Source organism: Dendrobium catenatum, unplaced genomic scaffold (assembly GCF_001605985.2).
Source record: "Dendrobium catenatum unplaced genomic scaffold, ASM160598v2 fragScaff_scaffold_123, whole genome shotgun sequence".
NCBI lineage: Eukaryota > Viridiplantae > Streptophyta > Magnoliopsida > Asparagales > Orchidaceae > Dendrobium > Dendrobium catenatum.
Genome location: NW_021318585.1, coordinates 885553 through 906468, shown reverse-complemented (window position 1 = coordinate 906468; position 20916 = coordinate 885553). Strand labels below are relative to the sequence as shown.

At 34.9% G+C, this 20916-nt stretch overlaps 1 protein-coding gene across 2 annotated transcripts in view; it reads left to right on the top strand.

Moving 5' to 3' along the window:
• Window positions 1-638: 638 nt before the first annotated feature.
• Window positions 639-20916, top strand: part of LOC110098418 (inositol hexakisphosphate and diphosphoinositol-pentakisphosphate kinase VIP2) — a gene marked incomplete in the record, with an annotated part of 93146 nt that continues 72868 nt past the window's right edge. The window contains 8 exon segments of one of the 2 annotated variants that reach the window (XM_028698086.1): window positions 639-978; window positions 1184-1243; window positions 2030-2076; window positions 3170-3253; window positions 7729-7792; window positions 8719-8872; window positions 11817-11887; window positions 20809-20913. In XM_028698086.1, coding sequence (XP_028553919.1) covers window positions 895-978; window positions 1184-1243; window positions 2030-2076; window positions 3170-3253; window positions 7729-7792; window positions 8719-8872; window positions 11817-11887; window positions 20809-20913 — 669 coding nt within the window. 2 annotated transcript variants of the gene reach the window in all.

Genomic DNA, 20916 nt, shown 5'->3' with positions numbered 1-20916 from the left:
CTATAATGTTTCTTTAAACAAATATGCATAGCCAACATTAGCTACCCCGGAAGATAGACTAATGTCAAACTATCAACTTGAGAATAGGAAATAATTTATTTTTATAATCAAATACAACATAAGGAATATAAAATTCAATTAATTCATCATGAGAGATATAATTCATTTTCAACCATCATTTTTAAAATGAAACTAAAGAATAACTCAAGTCTTTGTCCAAATATTTTTCCCTTCGTCTTAAAGGAATAAAATAGACTTTATTTTAATATAGGTCTTCAGTTCCCATAGAGGCATACCTCTATAATTATTTATATTTTCGAAGAGAAAATTTTTGATTAAAGTGTAGAATAGATTTATTTTAGATTTAAATTTTTTATTATATTTAATTTAAATATTTAAAAGCTTCAACCAATCAATTTTTAAAATACATATTTTTTTAATTTACAGAATTCATTTTATCATTTTGGTGGAGTCCATATATTGTCTTATACTCTGATCGGGGACAGCTGTTGTGTCATAATAAACGCGGTCCGGCCCAGCGCATGCGAACCGGCTTAGTTCCCGCGGCCCGGTCAAAGTCCGGAAGGATTTCCTTACTTAAAGCAAAGATTCGCGATTCCAGTAGGGCAATCTGATCCATTACCATTTTATGAAAAAGGTAGGGAGGCCCATTCGAACCGAAATCCTACCCCACTCCGCTAAAAGGAATCCATCTTCTTAAAGTATCGTGAGGCGGCGGAAAGTGGACAGGTGGTATATTTTCCGTGATACGGATCTCATGAACAGGAGAGCAGGCGGTCTGCTAGGTTCCATTCTTCGATTCGGTGATCCCTTGCTAAGAAGGTAAGCGAGAGAGAGAGAGAGAGAGAGAGAGAGAGAGAGAGGTGGGGAGAAATGGCGACGCACGGCACGGCCGCGTCGGCGAAGATTAAGATCGGCGTATGCGTCATGGAAAAGAAGGTGAAATGCGGAGCAGAGGTTCTATTTCTTACTAAATTCGTTTGTGCTTGGTGTTATGGATCGGTTTTGCATTGAAAGGAAATAATAATGGTTGTTTTCTTTTGAGGTATCCTCGTATTCGGGTTGGCATCCAGCGCAATTAGAGGGATGTTTGATTTCTGACTGGATTGGTTGGTTGGGGTCTCCTTGATTCTTATTTTGCATTGTTTTTTTCTTGTTGTAGGTACACTCTGCACCCATGGGGCAAATTCTGGAGAGGCTACAGGCTTTTGGGGAATTTGAGGTTGGTTTGTTAATTGGTTTCTAATTTGTTTTATGCTGCTTATTACATGTTTTACTAGATGTTATTGATTTCCTTCGTTTCCTTGTGCTAATACGGTGTCTCTAATCTGTCATAGAAATAATTTTAGAGTTTTTAAAAGTTGATGAATATATTTATGCAGTTTTTTTTTTTAATTTTATTCTTTATAAAAAGCCCAAAATAATTTGTGGAAGCTTTTCATTTCTTCAATTTAGTTCCTCAAATATACAAAATTGATTCTAAATGGTCCCATGACTAGAAATTGATGGAAATTAGGACATAACATTTATCCAAATTTAGTCACCATGTAAAAATAATCCTAATTTAGTTCCTGAGGGACTATTTGTGACAGTTTTATGTAATAGAGAGACTAAATTGGAGAAATGTGGTATTCTAGGATTAATTGACTTTATATAAATAGTTGTGGGATTATTTAGGATTTTTTTTTCCTTTTTATATTGGTTAGGAAAATTTTCATTTATACTTCCTTTTTACTTTCTTTATGGTATCAATATATTATAACGTTCATATTAGTGACACTTTATATTGGAATATTAAATCCTTTTCCAAATGCACAAGTTAGACATCTAATAGCGTATTAATTTTTAACTTAAGTGGCATTTCACCAATATTTGGGTATATTTTTTATGCCTATTTTTGTTTAGTCATTTCGATCATTTTTTTCTACTTTGGTTTGTGCTTCCATTTTCTTCTACACTGTTGAAGCCTATTCTAAACGTTTTATTGATTGATTGTCTTTTGATGCAGATAATATTATTTGGTGACAAAGTTATCCTTGAGGATCCAGTAGAAGAGTATGTCAACATTGGGAGAAATTGAATTGCAATCCAAAACCTTTGCCTATTCACATAATATTACATATTGTTTGATGTTATTTTTTACATTCACACGTGGATAACCCGAAAAAGACCTTTTCGGATGCGATAATGCTTGGATTATAGTTTCCAAATGGAATTCACTAGTTTACCTATTTGTTATCCATGGTTTTCTTTGAATAAATCCATTGTATTTGTAAGCATTTATTCATTTAGTTTGGATACATGTTAGCATGCATTTGTTTTGCAACATTAGTTGAACATATGTTGGACATTCATATCCCAACCCTGTGAATTTGCTTACGACAGTTGCACATGCTTTCTGCTTATGATGTCAAAATCGTACTTTCTAAATAAAAATTTTCAGTTTACTTCATCACTTCAGCTGGGATTAGCAAACTGACTTTTGGATTGATACCTGCTAGTATTCTCTAATGAGCTAGATGTGGAAATTCAGAATTTGCTGCTTTAAGTTTCATATTTTAGCATCAAATCATATTGTACCTGCACTTCAATTTTGCATCACTAAGTTCAATCAATGATAATCAAAAACTATCTTAGCAGCTATTTCTGCACTTGAGAGTGTAGCAAAGATCACTTTAATTATATATATATGGTTAATTTCTCTTTTATATATTTTTTAACTTGTTAAATGCTGTTTTATGCGCTCATTTGATTATTTCATGCTGATTTTAATCTGAAATAAATGCAGAAAGTTAGTTTCCTGCACCATGGCTCTATGTATATTAGTTTAAAGAGAAAATTCTAAGCATGTAAGTGGCTATTAGTTTCAGAAGACGCCATTATTTTACACCTTATTGACATTTGAATTTTTTGATATTTTAATTAATTTAATGGCACATTTTCCCTTGAGGTTTCTCTTTCTTAAGTAAATTATATGTTTCATGTTATTTCTTGTGAGCTCAACAATTCATGTTATTTCTTATGAGCTTATTTATTTATTACTGTTCAGATTGTCTTTGAGATGTTTCATCACTTAAGTTTTTTTGCAGTGATATATTTTGGTTAGCTAATTATATCTGTTAATGACATGTTATTTTCTGAATTTCAGCTGGCCAATCTGTGATTGCTTGATTGCCTTCTATTCTTCTGGTTATCCGCTCCAAAAAGCAGAAGCTTATGCTGCACTACGGAAGTGAGGATTCTTGCATAATCTGCAAACACTTTTATTTGCTGGATAAATAGAATGGTTTTCATGATTATAGGTTTTATGTTTACTTCAATTTCATTAGTATTGGTTTTCATGTCTATTTTTTGTTTAACTTGTGTTGGCCTACATATTAGATTCACAAATTATCTGGGTCACATATAACGACAACAAATACATAGAAATATTGCCTTACAAAAGATTGACTCAAAACATCCCAAATTTGTTGCTTATTACATCAATTTTACAGCCCCAATTAGAGGTGTAAAAGAGTCGAGTCGAGTATCTGCCTAATCGAGTTATGCTTATTTAGTTTTTATTGAGCTCGAGCTTGAATTGAGCTCATTTACTAAGTTTGAGATCGGCTCGTTAAAAAATTCATTGGCTTGAGCTCGGTGCTATTGCTCGAGCTCATTTGGAAAACTCGAGCTTGAGTTCACAGTTTAAAACAAAAAAAATTTCAGTTTTTTAAAGATCTTTTTTAATATATAATTAATTTTAAAATCTCAAAATATATTATACAATACTAATTTAAATTAATTTTTAAATATATTTTATGTTAATCGAGCGACTCAACTAGCTTACGAGCCGAGCTAGGTTGAGCTCGAGCTCGAGCTTGTTTAATATATGAGCTCGAGTATAGGCTCGACCTCAATCTCTTGGCTCGATAAACTCGACGCATGAGATTGTTAGCGTGTACAGCTCGAGTTGGCTCTTAAGCCAACTCGACTCACTACACTTGTAGTCCCAATGTGTCTGAAATGCTGAAATGATTTAAAATGACCCCCTCCATCCCCTTTGCATACCACTCAAGTTTAGTTACAAATAAGCTAAAGTATACCTTCTTGAGAGCAGATAATTCATAGGGGAGCTAGTGCATGCATATATTTCCCCAAAAAATAATGATAATAATATTATTTATAAAGTTAAGTTAAATAAATATTAAAAAAATTGAAATCTCAATTTTTGCCTTATGTTTGGGAAACTAGGGAGGCTAAGCACCCTAAGTGTTGTAGAGATACCTTTAGCACCCCAGGTATTATATAGATCTTTGTGCACCCCTATCATTTCGCTACCTCCTTTCCTCTCCTTTAACCTAGCCACCCAAGTTTTACATACGCCTTTCTTCCTCTTTCTCCTTGCTTTAACCTAGCCACCCAAGTTTTGTCCTTGCTTTACGAATAGGCCGCCAACCTTGGCCAAAGTATATGGAGCGACCTTGTCTATTTTGCATGCTCCCCTTAGTTGCCTTTCTTGATATGATGGGGAGACCGTAATATTGCATTTTCCAATCCCTTTGTATATGGAATCAACTTTAACATCCATAGATGCTTATGTTGTCATGGAAGGCTTGAATGCTCGTCCACTAACCATATGCATCTTTCTTTACATAGTGAAGGCTCTAATTTCAATCATTGTCCATCCAGGCATCCATACATATTTTTTCTAATGTGTGCAGAAGGCTTGATATATTGTATGGTATCCTTTTGCAGGGATGATGCGAAAGCAATATCCAAACCTAGGAAAAGTTGCACAAAATCTCTCTTCCGTCCAAGTTAATATGACAAAAATAAAACAAGGGCTAAAAATATAAAATAAGGAAAAAAGTGAACAAAAATGGGCTTACATAAACTTCGGCGGTTTGCCAATAATCACAAATGCTAAGGACTAAAATGGGACATGAAACAGACATGCAATGCACCTTCATTTACAAGCATGAATTCTTCCCTTGTTGGAAAAGCCTAAGCATTGACAAACAAAATGTGAATAAAATGACATCATTCGAAGTACTCTCTAAATTTTAAGGGTTAAGCATACAAATGAGGAAAAAAAAAAAAAAAGACTTGCTCATGTAGAAAAGCATGCAAATGACTAAAATACAACCAAATCCACATGCATGCGAAACCATTTGCTCATTTTGATCTGCCACCAACAAGACAAATATCAAATCTAGATAGTTTTGATTGGTGGACACACATACTCAAGCAAATTCTAGTTCAAATTATGCCATGTCTAAAAGTGCATGCGAGCTCCAAAAAGTGTACTAACCCAAAAAATGCAAAATCTTTTGTGCATATCAATGAATACGATGATGTGAATGAGAACAAAGAAATTGCAATTGGAGACGCGGGTTGATGGTGCTTTCCCGAGGGAAGTTGGGCTCAAAAATCATATCACTACTAAGAGTGTATTAATTTCTTTGAAAAGGAGGAATAATATTCTTCAGCTTAAATATTATGTCTCTTGCATACGTGATTGAGTGAGTCGAGTGGATGAGGATTGTTTTTAATATTTTGAGTTTTTTTTTTAAATAAAAAATGAACAAAGTAGATAAAAATAAGAGGTAAAGTGAAGAGATTCAAGAAAAATATAAAAAAATACAAAAAAATGATAAAAAAATAAAAAAAACCATAAATTTATTTAGTATTCTCAAACAATTTTGCACGCATTTCGAGGCCTGCCACTCCATCTTCTTGCTCAATAAAATGACTCGTGAAAGATTTATGAAGATAAAAAAAGGCAGAAACATTGATAAAATGTAGAAGTGTAGTGGATAGATTTCATTCATCGATAAGTTTCTAATTTTTGATTGAGTAATCATAAATCACTCACCTTGGTTGATCGAAATAGTCCTTTTCATCTCGGCCTAGGGATAAAAAATTCTACCTTATATCTCACCAAAGATTTTGACATGGCATTGCCATACAACATTCAAGGAATTTGTGGTAATCAAACATGAATGCTTGTTCTGAAATATTAGTTAATATGTAGTGATTTTTTGCCGTGTTCAATATTGCATCATGTTATTATTTAATGAATTGATTTGATTTTTGCAGGAATGAGACTAAAAAAGTAGTTCACTTACACTATAAATATGCATCTCTTGAAGAAAGACTTGGCTATAGTATCCTTCAATTTCCTTTTAGTAAGGTTGGACAGTCTTGTTGTTGCTAGAACCCTTCTGAAGTCTAATTAATAGAGTTGTTGATAGGTCTAAAATCCATTCTGAAAAATGGCTATGCAAAATATGATAATATTATACATGTTCTTTGAAGGACTTCAAATAAAGAAATGGGGTTTATATGTGCCATTTTGGTAGATTTTGTTATCCAATGCAAATGTGTGCCAAGGATAGTGGAAAACTGACATTTAGGATATGATAAGAAATTTATAATTAGACCGTATCTATAGACTTATAGTTTTTTTATTATGCCTGCTTACCTTGCTATATGAACTCTTTATGGTCCTCCTAAATACCGTAATTATCATGGTTGGGGCTTAAAGAGAAAAAAAAAAGAATGAACAACCTTATTTGGGTTGGGGGTTAAAGGAAAAAGGGAACACGCTTATGTTATTCAGTGTGAAAATTATTTATGCCTTTCTGAATTTGTCATGATAATTCTATTCATATGGTCTCCATAATTAATTATTTGGTCCCTTGAGTCATAAGTTAGCTTCTTGTAACTAATATAATAAGAAGACAATATCACCTTTTGAAATTAAATAAAAAAAACCTTTTGAAAAGTTTCCTGTTGTTACTTTTCTCTTATGGATTGTTTTACACAAGTCCTCTACTATTCCTGTATTTTTCTTTTTCCCTACCTTTCTCTTGAATAAAAGTATGGTTAGTTAGCTCCTTGATTTTCATCTCTTGTGGTTGAGAGACATGACCCATCTTTTCTCTTGGAGATGATTATCCCATAAATATATTGTGAAAGAAAGAGGGAGAGAGGAATGGTAGCTTTTGGGCTTGGTCTTTTGGATAATTTTACATCACGAGTACCAAAAAGAGAAAGAGATAAACAAATAAAGGAAACAAACAAAGGACCTCTATTAATTTAAAAAATGGACTTAATGAAATTTTTAGGAAGGCAATTGTTGTTTTTTCATTCATACACCTCGAAAAGTCCATTGGATTGGGTGTTACAAGATTGCTTTCTTCCGATGTAGGACATAGAAATTGTTCACTTTATGATGTGGTAGAAAACAATCATTACAAATGTTTAAAGGACCTATATTAATTAAAAAAATGGACTTAATGAAATTTTTAGAAAGGCAATTTGTTTTTTCATTCAGACACCTCGAAAAATTCATTGGATTTGGGTGTTACAAGATTGCTTTCTTACTATGTAGGACATAGAAAATTTCACTTTATAATGTGGGAGAAAACAATCATTACAAATGTTTAATTTGTTGGAGCGATAACTTTAATGTGGAGACAAGCATGTTGAAAGGGAAAGTTTTTTTTCCACTATGTTAATTGAGCCACTTGACCATTGCGGCTTCTTAAAACTTTCTCAATCCCCTCCTTTTTTTGGCTTCATTCTACATGTAATATGAGGAAAATGATTAATTGGTTTTATTCTTCAATTTTGATTTCCATGCTTCTTGTCTTTTATAGTTTATTATATTTTGATCTTTAGATTTAGTATTCTTGTTAAGCAAATTTTATTTTTTATTAGGCCATTCTTAGTAAATGAGTTGGAGCCGCAATACCTTCTCCATGATAGAAGAAAGGTCTATGAGGTAATTGTTTTGTCTTAAATTTTCTTGCCAGTAATTGATGCTACACATGGGTATGGAATTTTTGAAGAATTTGAAAAAAAATATGTTTTTTTATTATTTAAAAATAGATTTTAATTCCTTTTTAATAATTTGCTACATTTATGATAATATCTTTTGCCAGGCTTTTCAATAATAATTTCTGATTTTATGATTATATAATTCCTGTTGTAGATTTTGCCAAATGTGATTGTTGTATTTTTGTCTTGTATTTTTTTTAATATAATGAGAACCCCCGAATGAGAGCGCTCCAATTTACGTAAGCTTAATAGGTAATGGATTCTCTAATCATAACGAATTGGTTATGCGGTTCAATTTTCCAAACTCCTGGATACTTTAATAGCTCTAAATTCTCTTTTTGAGGTTTTCTGAACTGAGCCGACTTGTTTAGAAGCTAACCGTGCGGTTTAATCTTCTTGGATCATTGGTTGTTTAGGAGTTCCATCTCTAGTTTTTTCATAAGTAAACGTCGAATGTAAATATATGAAGACGTATGAGGTAGTTATTCCATTAAAAATAGAATTATATATATTATTATGTTTTGTAACATTTGTTATCGAAATGCATGATGCTAAATATTTAATGCTGTGACCAGAAAATATAAGCTACTAATACATTTTTTCCTAAAACGAGTTCTCATTGACCTATGTGAATAAAATAGTTACCAAATTAAATTAAGCAGACTTATTGAATATATTAGAAAGCAATATATATATTTTTTTGAACTTCTAGAATTTAATTTCTCAAAGGTATTCCTTGTGTTTAACCTGGGACTTGGCTCTTCACTTTAGATTGAAGTTTATCATCATTTCTTAAATGACTTTAGTTACTTTCTTAATTTAGAATTTCTATGTATTTCTGATTTTGAAACTTATTTTTGTTACTTGAAGCGACTTGAGGAGTTTGGAGTTCCTGTTCCTAATTATGCTCTTGTAAATAGAGAACATTCTTACCAAGAGCTGGATTACTTTTTTGAGCACGAAGACTTTGTTGAAGTACATGGGAAACGGTTTTGGAAACCTTTTGTGGAGAAGCCTATTGATGGTAATAGTAGTTTCCTATAATTACTTCTATCAGTTTAAATCTGAGTTATCGATCACTAACTTTACATTGTAAGCTCTGATTTGAGAAGTTTTGCTAGTAGTTTTTAATTATTTTACTAGTTTATGCACGTACTGTGCTACCTCTTTATGTGATAAGGTATTGCTTCTTTGCCTTGTTAGTTCTCCTTTTGTGACCTGAAAAGTCTTTACTAGACGGTTGGGCATGTTGCTGACTATTTTTCGAGTCAGATTGGAGTGGATAAAGAACACCCAAGCTATTTCACCCTTTTTGAGGGCTTATTTTCCTTGTTTGACCTTTCCCGTGAGCATTAGCTCCCACTGTTTATCTACCTTCTCAGATGTGAGAGAACCCTTGATTAAGATTTTTCTAGTTATATGCATTTAAAATGCATACATTCTAAAAGAGCAAAATAAATGCTTGTGCCACTGACATCAATTGCATGAATTAACAAAGCCTTCAGCTCTCAGGCTTGGTCTACTTATTCTCTGGATACTTGGATTCATTAATTTTTTTCGGAGTGATGCCATGGACCAATGTTTAGTAATTATTACGTAATAAAGATACAGAGCTCTGTGATCTAGAGTCCTGTCATTAATAGGCTTAATTTACTTATTTTCTTTAGCTCCTGTGATATTTTGTTGTATTTATAGATTTGGCCTCGTAAAGGGAGCTTCGTCACTTAGCTGATGATGGGTTGTCATTCATATTGAATGCTAGATTTAGGTGGGTTGCCTACTCATGTGATACGGACATGTCTCACTCACACCATGGGCGAACAAGCACCTCTTCACAACGATTGATTTCTTAACATCATATCATTTCATTAGCATAAGAACTGGATGACTATTTTACTAATTTGATTGATCAATGATCCTAGAGAGATTCCACCCAACAAAGGCAGCTCACCAATTTGGATTCTCTCAAGTGGCCTTGTATGATGAATTGCCCCTCTTTCTGGCGCAGTTGATAGCAAAAAGATCAGTTCAGATTGAGACTTGTTTATATATTTTCAATTCATGTTTTTCAACACCGTAGTACCCGCTTGGCTACGCCTAGCAAAGCCACAATTGCCTTTTTTTTCTACAGGAATTCAATCAGCTTTTCACCATCAGTAGGGAACAACATTGCTACGGCCCATTGTCAATATAACAAACAATTGCAACTCAGGAAATTCAGAGTTGAAGCCCAGATAATTGTACCAGAGAACTTACACTGCTCAATGATATTGTTTGCTGTTCAGTTCTCTCTGAACTAATACATTTAAATAATCATACTGGGAACCAACAATGAATTAGAAGTATAGCCAGTCAAATCATTTAATCCGAAGTTGAAAGCCTCTTGCCATTAATAGCTATGCATACATCATAAATCTACCACAGATGAATCAAATAACTTTTATTTGTAACATCACACTACATAATCAAATTGAAATAGCCAATAAATAGGGTCAACAATAAGCAAACTAGTAACCAATAAACTCAAATCATGGGCTCAAAGTCCCACTGATGCAGGCAAACTAGAAAGAAAAGTCAAAATAGGAGAACACTAGGACAATTTAAACCAAACTCGATTCAATCTAGAATGCAAACATCCAAACAAACACTAAAGCAAACAAAAAGTTGAACAAATGAAACAAAATTATAAAATAAAAACACTATCCTCAAAACAACCGACAAGCGGTTTCCTCACATGCAACGAAAAGTAGGTAAAATATGATAAGTGCTTAGGGCTTGCAAACCAAGGGTCCACCAAAGCAACAAGGCCCAACATCCAACCAAACTCCTCCAGCAAATATCACCAAATTCTACCAACAAATACCTCCAATAGCTCAAGAAGAATGATACAAGTGGAGTGGAACTTGCATAGAGAAGAAGAGATTAGAAGCCCAAGACGAAATAGAGAGGAGGAAGAGAGAATTGGAACAAGCTCTCAAGCTTTTCCAAGGAAGAAGAAGAAACCCTCAGGTTTTTAGAAACTTTTCTCAGGTTCATCAACAACCTTCTCATGTCAAAAACATCTCTAATTTATAAGAGAGAAGGGGGCTGCCAAACAACCATTTCACCTCTATCTAAACCAATAAAAAAGGTCAGAAATAATCCTGTCACAACACCCGAAAAGACAGTACAGAGAACCGGGTAATAGCAGCCACGATAAAGGAGCAGGCGCCCAGGGAATCAAGATAGAGCAGGGGGATTGGAACAGCCCACGGGAAGGAGCATGAAACAACCACGGGAAACAACACCGGGAGAAATCGAGGGGACACTAAGAAGGGGAAAAGGCAAGGTTCTAGCTCCACATAATGAGCTTTCAAGTGCAAGGAATCCTCCAAATAATGAGCTAAAATATCAGCTCAAGCATTAATGAGCTAGAACCAAATAGCTCCCAAAATTCAGTTAAAAACCAAAGCAGCCAAGGCCCAACCCGAGAGGCAACAAGCAGCCCAAAGACCAAAAGAACCCAAGAAACTAGCACACCCAAGGCTTGCCATACCCAAGCGCATCCTACTCATGATCATTGGATGATTTCCATCATAGGTTAGCATAAAAAAACTAAACAAACGTTATAGTATTCAAATTACAATAAAATGAAAATAAACTGAAATAATGCATGCATCACCCACAAATTGGCCCATTAACAGAAACTCAATAACCAACTTGGCTTAGCTGCAAGCCGAACCAAATTAATCTGTCGATTTGCATCACTGGCTATTTGCAAAACTTGAATTTTTTAAGTTACGGTTAGAAAACAGCTTGGATAACTATGCTTTTAACATTTGTGCCATGTACTGCCATTTCTGTAGCCATTTTATCTTCCTTCGTAAAAGGTGACACATTATTTAATAAGTTTTTTGATATTTATGCAATCGCTTGTAGTTTAATCCTATTTTGTTGTAGAACTAATTCTCGATGTTATATTTTGAAAGGGGATGATCATAGCATTATGATATATTATCCGAGTTCAGCTGGCGGGGGGATGAAAGAATTGTTTAGAAAGGTGAGTCACTGATTTACATTTTAATGTAGTTTTTGGTGCTTTTGATTTTTTTGAACCTTGGAAACGGCTTTAGTGATGACTCAAGATTGTCTAAGTTTCAACAATTTATAATTTTGTCACTTCATGATGTCATTTGAATTGATATAATTTTAATGTACTTATTATTGTGAAGATTATGTTTTACCTTCCTTTGAGTGCTCATTCTGATTTGGACATCGATCAGAGGTTCAAGCATGTGTATCGCCGGAGACAGTGAAGATCGACGGCTACGATTCAGAGTCTTTATTTTTGATTTATTTCATGTTTTAATTAGTTGGCATTTTTATTTCCTAGTTTACCCCTATGGGGAGTGTTGTCTTTTTATAGCCCAAAGGGCATTTGAGTACTTTTATTTCCTCATGTTTTAAGACCTATTTATAGGGGTCTCATGCTTTGTAAAAGCTAATGAATATTTGAATGAAAATTGATGTTTTGTTTCTACTTTTCTAGCATGAGTGCTTGAGAGGGAAGATAGCTCAAGGGGAGCAATTCGCAAGGCCCACCAGTCGTTGGAAGAGTCCGCGGCTCGTGGTTAAGGTCGTTTTATCTTCTTTTGTGTTTTCCCCTCATTTTTCCATCACCTAAATCATCTTCTCACCAACTCCAAATCGAACCCCATTTATTTCCACCTCCACCAACTGAAAGCCCATCCGCCGGCCATCCCTTTGGCCGCCGGCCACCCCTCCCCTACCACCTCTCCCACCACCTCACCACCGGCCCCCTTTCCCCACTCCTCCATTTGCTCAAATTTTGAAATTCAAAATTGAGTAAATTGCAAAACTTTCCAAATTTGTCAAGATCCTAATTAGGAAAGTTTTGAAAACGCTTCATGACGAAATTCAAATTCGAATGGATTTCTTCATACTCCTTCCTAGATCTTATGTGCTGATTTGGAAAACTTTCCATTGCCCCCACATCAATTTCTCCCCTCTATAAGCCGCCGGCCACACTTGGATGGAGCCCCATCAATGCCCCCCATTAATGCATTGATGACACATGAGTTTCACCAATCAATGCCTTAATTCCATTTGATTTGAAATTCAAAATTCAAGTCAAATCCCTCCTAATTTAATCAAAACTGAAATTAAATTTCAGTTTTTGATTAATCCCCTCCATAATTCCCTAACACTTCTCTCCAACGCTAGCCTTTTCCCTTGCACCCTCCGGCCTCCCTTCTTCCTCTTGCTCCCGCTGCCCCATCTTGCTTCTCTTGTGAATTGGGAAGCCAAGGAAAGGAGACAACGACGCCTCCCCTCTCCATTTCAATTATGCATGGCGGATCCCGAGCTTGATAGCGGATTCGTGTACGATATCTACGGCGACGTCCACATTACCCGTTCTGAGTTCTTCGACATCGGATTTGGATTCGACGACACTATTGAAGACTATCTGAATCGCATTCTTCCTACTCTTGTGGACGTCATAGACGATCAATATCAAGACTACGACTGGATCATCCACGTTCATCCATCCCCGCCATCTCCGCCACCTTCAACCTTTCCGTGGATCAAGGCTATTGGTCTTGCTACCGTCTTAGTGGCATCGTTGAGTTTGTTAAAGACCTTCTCCCGCTAAGCCCTACTTGAGTGTGAGTGAGCAAGGTAACTCGTTGTGAACTTTCTAGACATTAGCCGTGGGATTCTATTAGTTTCAACATTTGCTTTATTGTGATACTTTTGGAGATCTATCATTAATTGTGTCTAAACAACTAGTTTGTAACTGCTTATCATAGCATTTTGACAATGGAAAATTCTTGAACTTTAACCTACGATACTCTAATCTTACACTGGTATACTTTGTGATTCTTAATGAATTTCATGTGCAATTCTTGAACGTATCACATCACATTCATAGAGTTTTTTTACTAGCATGAAAAATCTAAGCATGTTTTGGCATAATAGGGGGTTTTTTCGGCTCTCGGATTGGCTTAATTATGTGTGCAAGTTGTTTGCTGTAGTACATGAATTCTTTCATTGCGCTGCCCTGAGTCCGATAGATGGTACATCCTGATAATGTGAAACACGATGAACTTAACCGAACAACTTGAGGGATTAAGACTAACTAAGACAGCTCTGTATAAGTAAATTTACATGCATAACTATTTTTTTAAAAATATTAAAGCATTGGTTTTATAATAGTCTAATACTAATAAATTGATATATCTCACTTCTGAAAGAGGTGGAAATAGGCTGCAATTGAAAAATTATACTTTAAAATGAAGGAATATTCAGAAACAAAGAAAATTAAATCTACTTCTTTTGAGGCTTCGCCAATCACGATTGTCTGGCAATCAACGTCGTAGGATAAATAACATAGCATGGGTTTGTTCGGCAAACTTAGTAGGTAACTGCTGTTTAAGAAGGCATGAATAAGTTTTGGAGCATGTAATATGATCATTGACATTACACGATTAATAAAAAATGCTTATATAAATCACGAATTTATGATGTTTAGCAGCATGAAACATCTGTAAACCCATAACATTAATAGTCATGAAGTTTGGCAACCTAGCTTATGAATTGGAAGTAATAATACAATTCATCTTCAGTTCACTAACATTGGCATTCAATTGCAAGTATAAATTATCTTTCAAGTATACAGACCGTGTTTTCATATATAAGGAAAACATCAAGCCCCGTTTGACCACCATGACTATTTTTCCATCATTAGTATTATATAATAATGTGTCGGCTCATACATAGCCCGGGTTCAATTAAAAGGTTGCCATCTACTTGATGGAGTCTGCAAATACTGTTCGTCACACATTGCTCCGATAATCTTGTCTTGTGCTTGTGCTCGAGGCGTTCTTGCGTTGTCTGCATTCCACCACCATTTTTTGTGCGCACGTACGTGCGCATTCATCTTGCATGTTCCCTTAGCTTGTGTTCTGCAGCTAGTGTTCACTCACGAGTGTGCTTGTCTCACTCTCCCCATCTGGCTTAATTAGTGCTCATGAGTGAGGCAATTGCGCCAGTATTACCGCGCCTGCTCATGATGTTCGATGGCATACCCTTTAAGGATGCAGCCCTACCAACCATCTTGTTTGTTAACCACTACTCTCCCATTTGCTCAGTTATCACATTTACTTGCTCAAATTCTTTGTTGCTAGCATCTTCGACCTTATCAAGTAGCAAGTGTTAGCACTTATATTTGCTCACTTCAATCCCAACTCATTCTCACCGGCCCCCACATCATTTGTATCGAGGGTCTTAACTGAATCCTCAATTCAATCACTGTAATCACTGTTACTTTTTTTAATGGTCCTATTTTTATTGGAAGCTCTTCCTACTGCTTTTATATCAACAAACACTGAGTCTCATAGTGCTTGCACTTCTTTTGCCAAATTTGTTTAATGGTTGCGGGACTCATGAATGAATCAATCTTCATCCAACCAATTGCATAATTATTCTAAATGTTTGACGGCTCATTTAGGATTTTAGAAACCAAAATTTCAGGCACAAGGGGTGCAAACAAATGTTCATATCCCACCTTCTATCACTATGATTGTTGCTCCTCCTTCATCAGATTAGTTTTACACTGTGAATTTGGAACCAATTTTTTTTGAAATTAGGGATTGTTGTGACTGTCCTTGCTAGTGCCATCAATATGGTCACTGCTTCACTTGCAAGAAAGAACGTTGATATTGATTCTCTTACTCTTGTAGCACCTCATCTCCCTTAAATATTGAAGATGTTGATGATCATGATTCAGGCTAGCCTTATGATTCAGATGGGAGCATTTAAAGCGTTGATGCTCTGGTAGATTGGATAAATTCTGTTTGTCAAATTGGCCAGTAATAGGAAAAAAATCACATCGTTCAACTGTATTCACAATATTTAAAACAGGGCATTTCAAATTAGTTTTAAAGTTTTCCTAATCCAAATGATTTTTCACCCTTTTTTAATTTTATTTTTTTGCATTTTTTTTTGTTGGAAATTCTTTATAAATGCCCTTTGTTATTCTCATATTATTTTTCAGTTATAAAATTATGCTTTATATAAAAAAAGCCCGATAGAGTCTTTTGATCTCCTCTTACTATAGTTGTCCCTTTTCGTAAGAAGCTTGTTGAATAGTCTAACCAATAGTATCTCATTCAATAGTTCACTACTCACGATCTTATCCATCAAGCATACAAGCATTTATAGCTATTTAAGATCTACCATGAACAATAGAAGGAAAATGGCTTTGCATTATGATTATTTATACCATAAATGATTAAAAATATACGTGATTAGAAATATGTTACAATCATATCAACTGTACTACAATACAAAATATCAATGCTTGGCTAGTTGAAATATGCAACAAAATACATTGCATCTAATCACATGAATTCCTTCTTAGAGATTAAAGCAATATGTTTATAAAACAGTTGCTAAGGACCACAACTAGCGTATCTATTACTATCTAGCACATTTTGTATATATATATATATATATATATATATATATATAATATATATATATATATATATTGAACCGTACATCAATTGTCAAGGAAGGGGCATATGTGATTATGTGATATGTCTCTAACAAAGCTAGATATATTGACTTAAATAAATAGAAGCTACCCATCTCAATATAGTATTTGAACCCAAAGATTTACTTAGATCCCAAGGAATAGCTCAAGGTAATGTGTAATCCAAAAATTGTAGATAAAAACATAAAATTAATCACATAACACTCGTGCATGTTGTGTGCTCTTTTAAATTCCGTTGTTGCTGAGTTGATTTTTCATGAGCCATGTTGGATATTTAATAAGACACTATTGATAAAGTTTCTCTTATAAAGGACTTTGTATCTTGCTCAAGGTTTTCATAAAGGTTAAACTTGTATGATTAATTATTCATTTAAATTATGAGAGATTTTTTTGTTTATGGCTAGTTTGTAAGCTCAATAATTTAATTTAATAACATCAATTTGAATTGGAGGAAATAATATACATTTATTGGCTCTGAGCGAATTACAGGGGAATGACAACAAGCATGATGAAGATCCATGGTCATGTTATTTCAAGTTGTCCTGAACGTTGATTTACCTAATTAATGGAGGTAGTATACCCAACTTGACTAGAGGATAATTGTCACAACAATGCGTTGCATGGTTCAAGGATACCTTGTAAACATAGGGGAAAATTTTAAGTCATCATTGGTTAAAATAGGGCTTCATCCCTCATTAGAAGTTTGATGGCTTGCTCATGCTCATGATCCGGTCCATGTGCTTGTATTGTGCTCTTTTTCCCTAGCACTAATGTCCCCAATGTCAGCATAGCTTGCACTCATTTTGTCTTCGTCCTTAACACTTTGGGTGGCAAGCTTCAATAAGGTTCTTCATCCCCCAGTTGCTCTTTAAATTTTGTTCAATCTCTCATGCCTTTCGTTATATAAGTTTGCTTCCCCTAGCTTCATATCATCCTACTGTACCATTCCATTTACTTCGTCGCTCGCGAGGCTTCAGGCAATCCCACAATGTGATATTACCTTATGGTCACTGTTATGCCTAGGATATCAACTACTATCAAATATCCGCATAGTACTACTCCCTGTTCTTCCGCTAAGGCTGTTAGGGGGGATAATGATCTTTGACCCGCGTCGTCCTTTCCATTTCCAATATATTTCCAACAAGCCAACAAGGTCTTGTATCAACTATTCAACTCATTACAATTTGCTCTCCTTTTATCATGGTAAACCCATACTCATTTTTTCTAATGATGAGATATCTGAGTTGACATCTCTATTCTCTTTTACTCTTGTTGGCAAGTTTTTCTTGAGCCATCTCGGCATTTTGATTACCATCTCGGTATTTAGATTATTTGTAAGTTCATGTCCCCTATTTGACATTGATTGGAGGTTTTTCAATTGTGCTTGTTGATTATCGTCATGTTCTTATCGAATTATCAAGAAATTAATTATTTAAGACTCATATCAAGAAAGTCATACTATATGGATAGCTTTTCGTTGTGGATGTTTAAGTGCTAAACTTTCTTTGGTTGTTCCTAGGAACTCCAGTTACTATAGTTTGAGTTATTTTTTTTCTTGACTACGGTTTCACTATTTAAAAAAATTCAAGATGTTTTCACTCGGTTCAATTTTTGGTAAACTGCTTTTAGTGTATGTTGCTATTACTAAGCTATCATGTCTGTTAATGGCTAGGGTTTAGGTTGAAATTTACATAATTATCCCATTGGAGAAGGGGATTTGATTCTACTACTCTTGGCTATTGGCAGAATGTAGAATTTGAAGACATTCCTTCATATTGTTCTTGTAAAACTTTTGATCATAACTTCATAGGATGCTTCAGGCACACGCATAGTTGCAAAAATCTTCTAGCAATCAGGATATTAACATGCATTCCCCAAATCAAAATTAAACTTCCAATGTAATGTTGCAATTCCATATTATCAATTTATTGACCTTGATGTTAGTAATTTTGGTACAGAAGAACTAATGGACAAAATGTTTCAAATTCTCCGTACTAGGCAGGGCAGAAATAGAAGAAGAAATATGGTACTTCAAATGGTAATCAGATTTCAAGTAAGACGCTTGAAATGAGGACCTGGGGAAAATAATTTTGTAAATGAAGTGTGTTGACAATAATTTTGTAAACACCTCCGGTTATAATTTTTTGAAAACCTTATCTATCATCAAGGTGATATGACTTAAAAGTGAGAGTAAGGTTCTTGCGTTTAGGCTTCTCTCATATTTTAAGTAACACAGGATAGCCAAATTTTTGGTATGCTGATTGAGATAAATATCGTCTTTACTGGTTGAAAAATAATACTGATTCATATTTTGCGTTTTTGCTGTAAATAGTCTTGATAAAACTCTTGACTTGTCTAAGTCGGGAAAAATCCATGTCCTTGCAGACAACACTTTGTAGGTTCATGCCCAGACATTTAGTGTGTTATGACACATATCTTATGATCACTTCTTGACGTTGTGCTGAGGATTGCCAGTACATGTTATACTTCTTTTGTATATGATGCGGACATCCAACCGTCTATGCTTATCCGAGGAGGAGCTGAAGATCGACGACCGAGATCACTTTGTTTTATTTTAGTATATTAAGTGTATTTTGATTTAATTTTGCAATTTCCCTTTTTACCCTTTTGTCTTATGTAAGCCCAAGGGGCTAATCTGTCTTTTAATTTCTTTTGAGGCCTATATATAGAGGCCATTCTCTTGTATTGTATGATGAATATTAAAAAAAAAAAATTTGTTTATTGCACTTGGGTTCTTTGGGAAAGGAACGGTTATGAATCCCTATGGGAGGAGTCGAGTTCACCAGCCGCAGGATGGTGCGGGCTCGTGGCGTGGAAGTCCTTGCGAGAAAGCAACGTAGTACCCTTCAGCCGCAGGATGTGTCGGATCGCCGTTGTATCTTTTAATTTTGTTTATTTTTTTGTTTCATTCTTATTATCATAGTCTGTTATCTTCCTCTTCGTACTCCACCAAACCGGACTTAGCTCCACCTACCTTTCAATAGCCAAGCCCAAGCTGCCGGCCATCCCCTTGCCAGTTTCCTCCCCTCTCCACTTGCATCAAGTCTTCATAAATTAGCTTCAATTTTAGGTAACTATCCTAATGATCAAATTTCAAATTTATTTTAAATTTTGAATAGTGCCAATTTTCTAAAACCCTATTTTTAGGAAACTTACTAATTCATAGTCTTTTAAATTTTTAATTAATTGCGGATTGAAATCTGTTCAATGCCCAAATTTAGTTTATTATTTAAGTTGGCATTGAATGCCTCATTAATCATACCATCCCTTTCCCTTCTCTACGTCTCCATGCTCAATTTAGAATTGGATAAATTTTGGACAGAATTTTGAATTCTAAATACTTAATTTGAAATTCAAAATCTTTCCTAATTTACCAAATCTATTTTAGGAATGCTCTTAAATTAAATCTATTTGAAATTCAAATTCAAATTAGATTTATTTAGTCACTTTCCTAATTCCTAAAGGCCTTAATTAAATAATCCAAATCATCTCCCCCAATCTCCTCCCTCATCATTATGCCGCCGGTCCCCCCTCTATAATGAATGCAATGATTTATTTCCTAAACCTCATCTTCCTCGCTTGGAAATAAATTCAAATCAGCCTCTATCTCCCTTAGCCGGAATCTCCCAAGGCCCTCATACGTATTTCTTTCCTCAAATCACCCTCCTCCCACTTGGAAACATTTCGAAATCATTCCTTCAGCTATCCGTCTCCTTCCCATGTATCTGCACAAGCTTCTTTCCTCCGAAACCCTCCCTCACAGCCCAGCCAACTTCATATTTCTGTTTCTCAAGCTTGCTGCCAGAAATTCCTGCACCTGACTTTGGTTTTCCACTTATTATAGTAAGAATATCTTGCTGTCCAGCACTTTGGAAGGTCACGAATGGCTGTCCCAGAGTTTCTATGTGCTGCCCAAAGCTTTTTTGAGCAATATAGGTTGCTGGCCAGAACAGTTTTCTGCATTCCGGACAGATTCTACCTGCTGTCCTGAAGTTTCTACAAGAGAAAAGTGCTGTCCCTGCTGTCAAAGATGCTGTTTAAACCTCACTAATTGCTCTTCAAGACCCTTAGGATTCAAAACCTCCTACCCGTTCTACATCAGTATACTACACGTTGAAACATATTGTTTTGTGCTGTCAACCAAACTTATTCTGAAAAGCTCTAAAGAGCCGTACAAACTATGTGTACCATTCATAATGCCTTCGTTAAGAGGTAGGTAAAAAATAAGATAGCAATATAACGTAACCAATTTGTGTTTCTTGCAACTACTATATGTTTGGAATTCTGCATCACATTTTTTGCCAGTTTTATTATATTCTAAGTTGATTAATTTTATTGATATACTTTTATTTAGTGAAACTTTTGCTTTCGGCTAATAATAGGTTGGAAATCGGTCCAGTGAATTCCATCCCGAGGTTAGAAGAGTAAGACGAGAAGGCTCTTACATATATGAAGAATTCATGCATACAGGAGGAACTGATGTGAAGGTT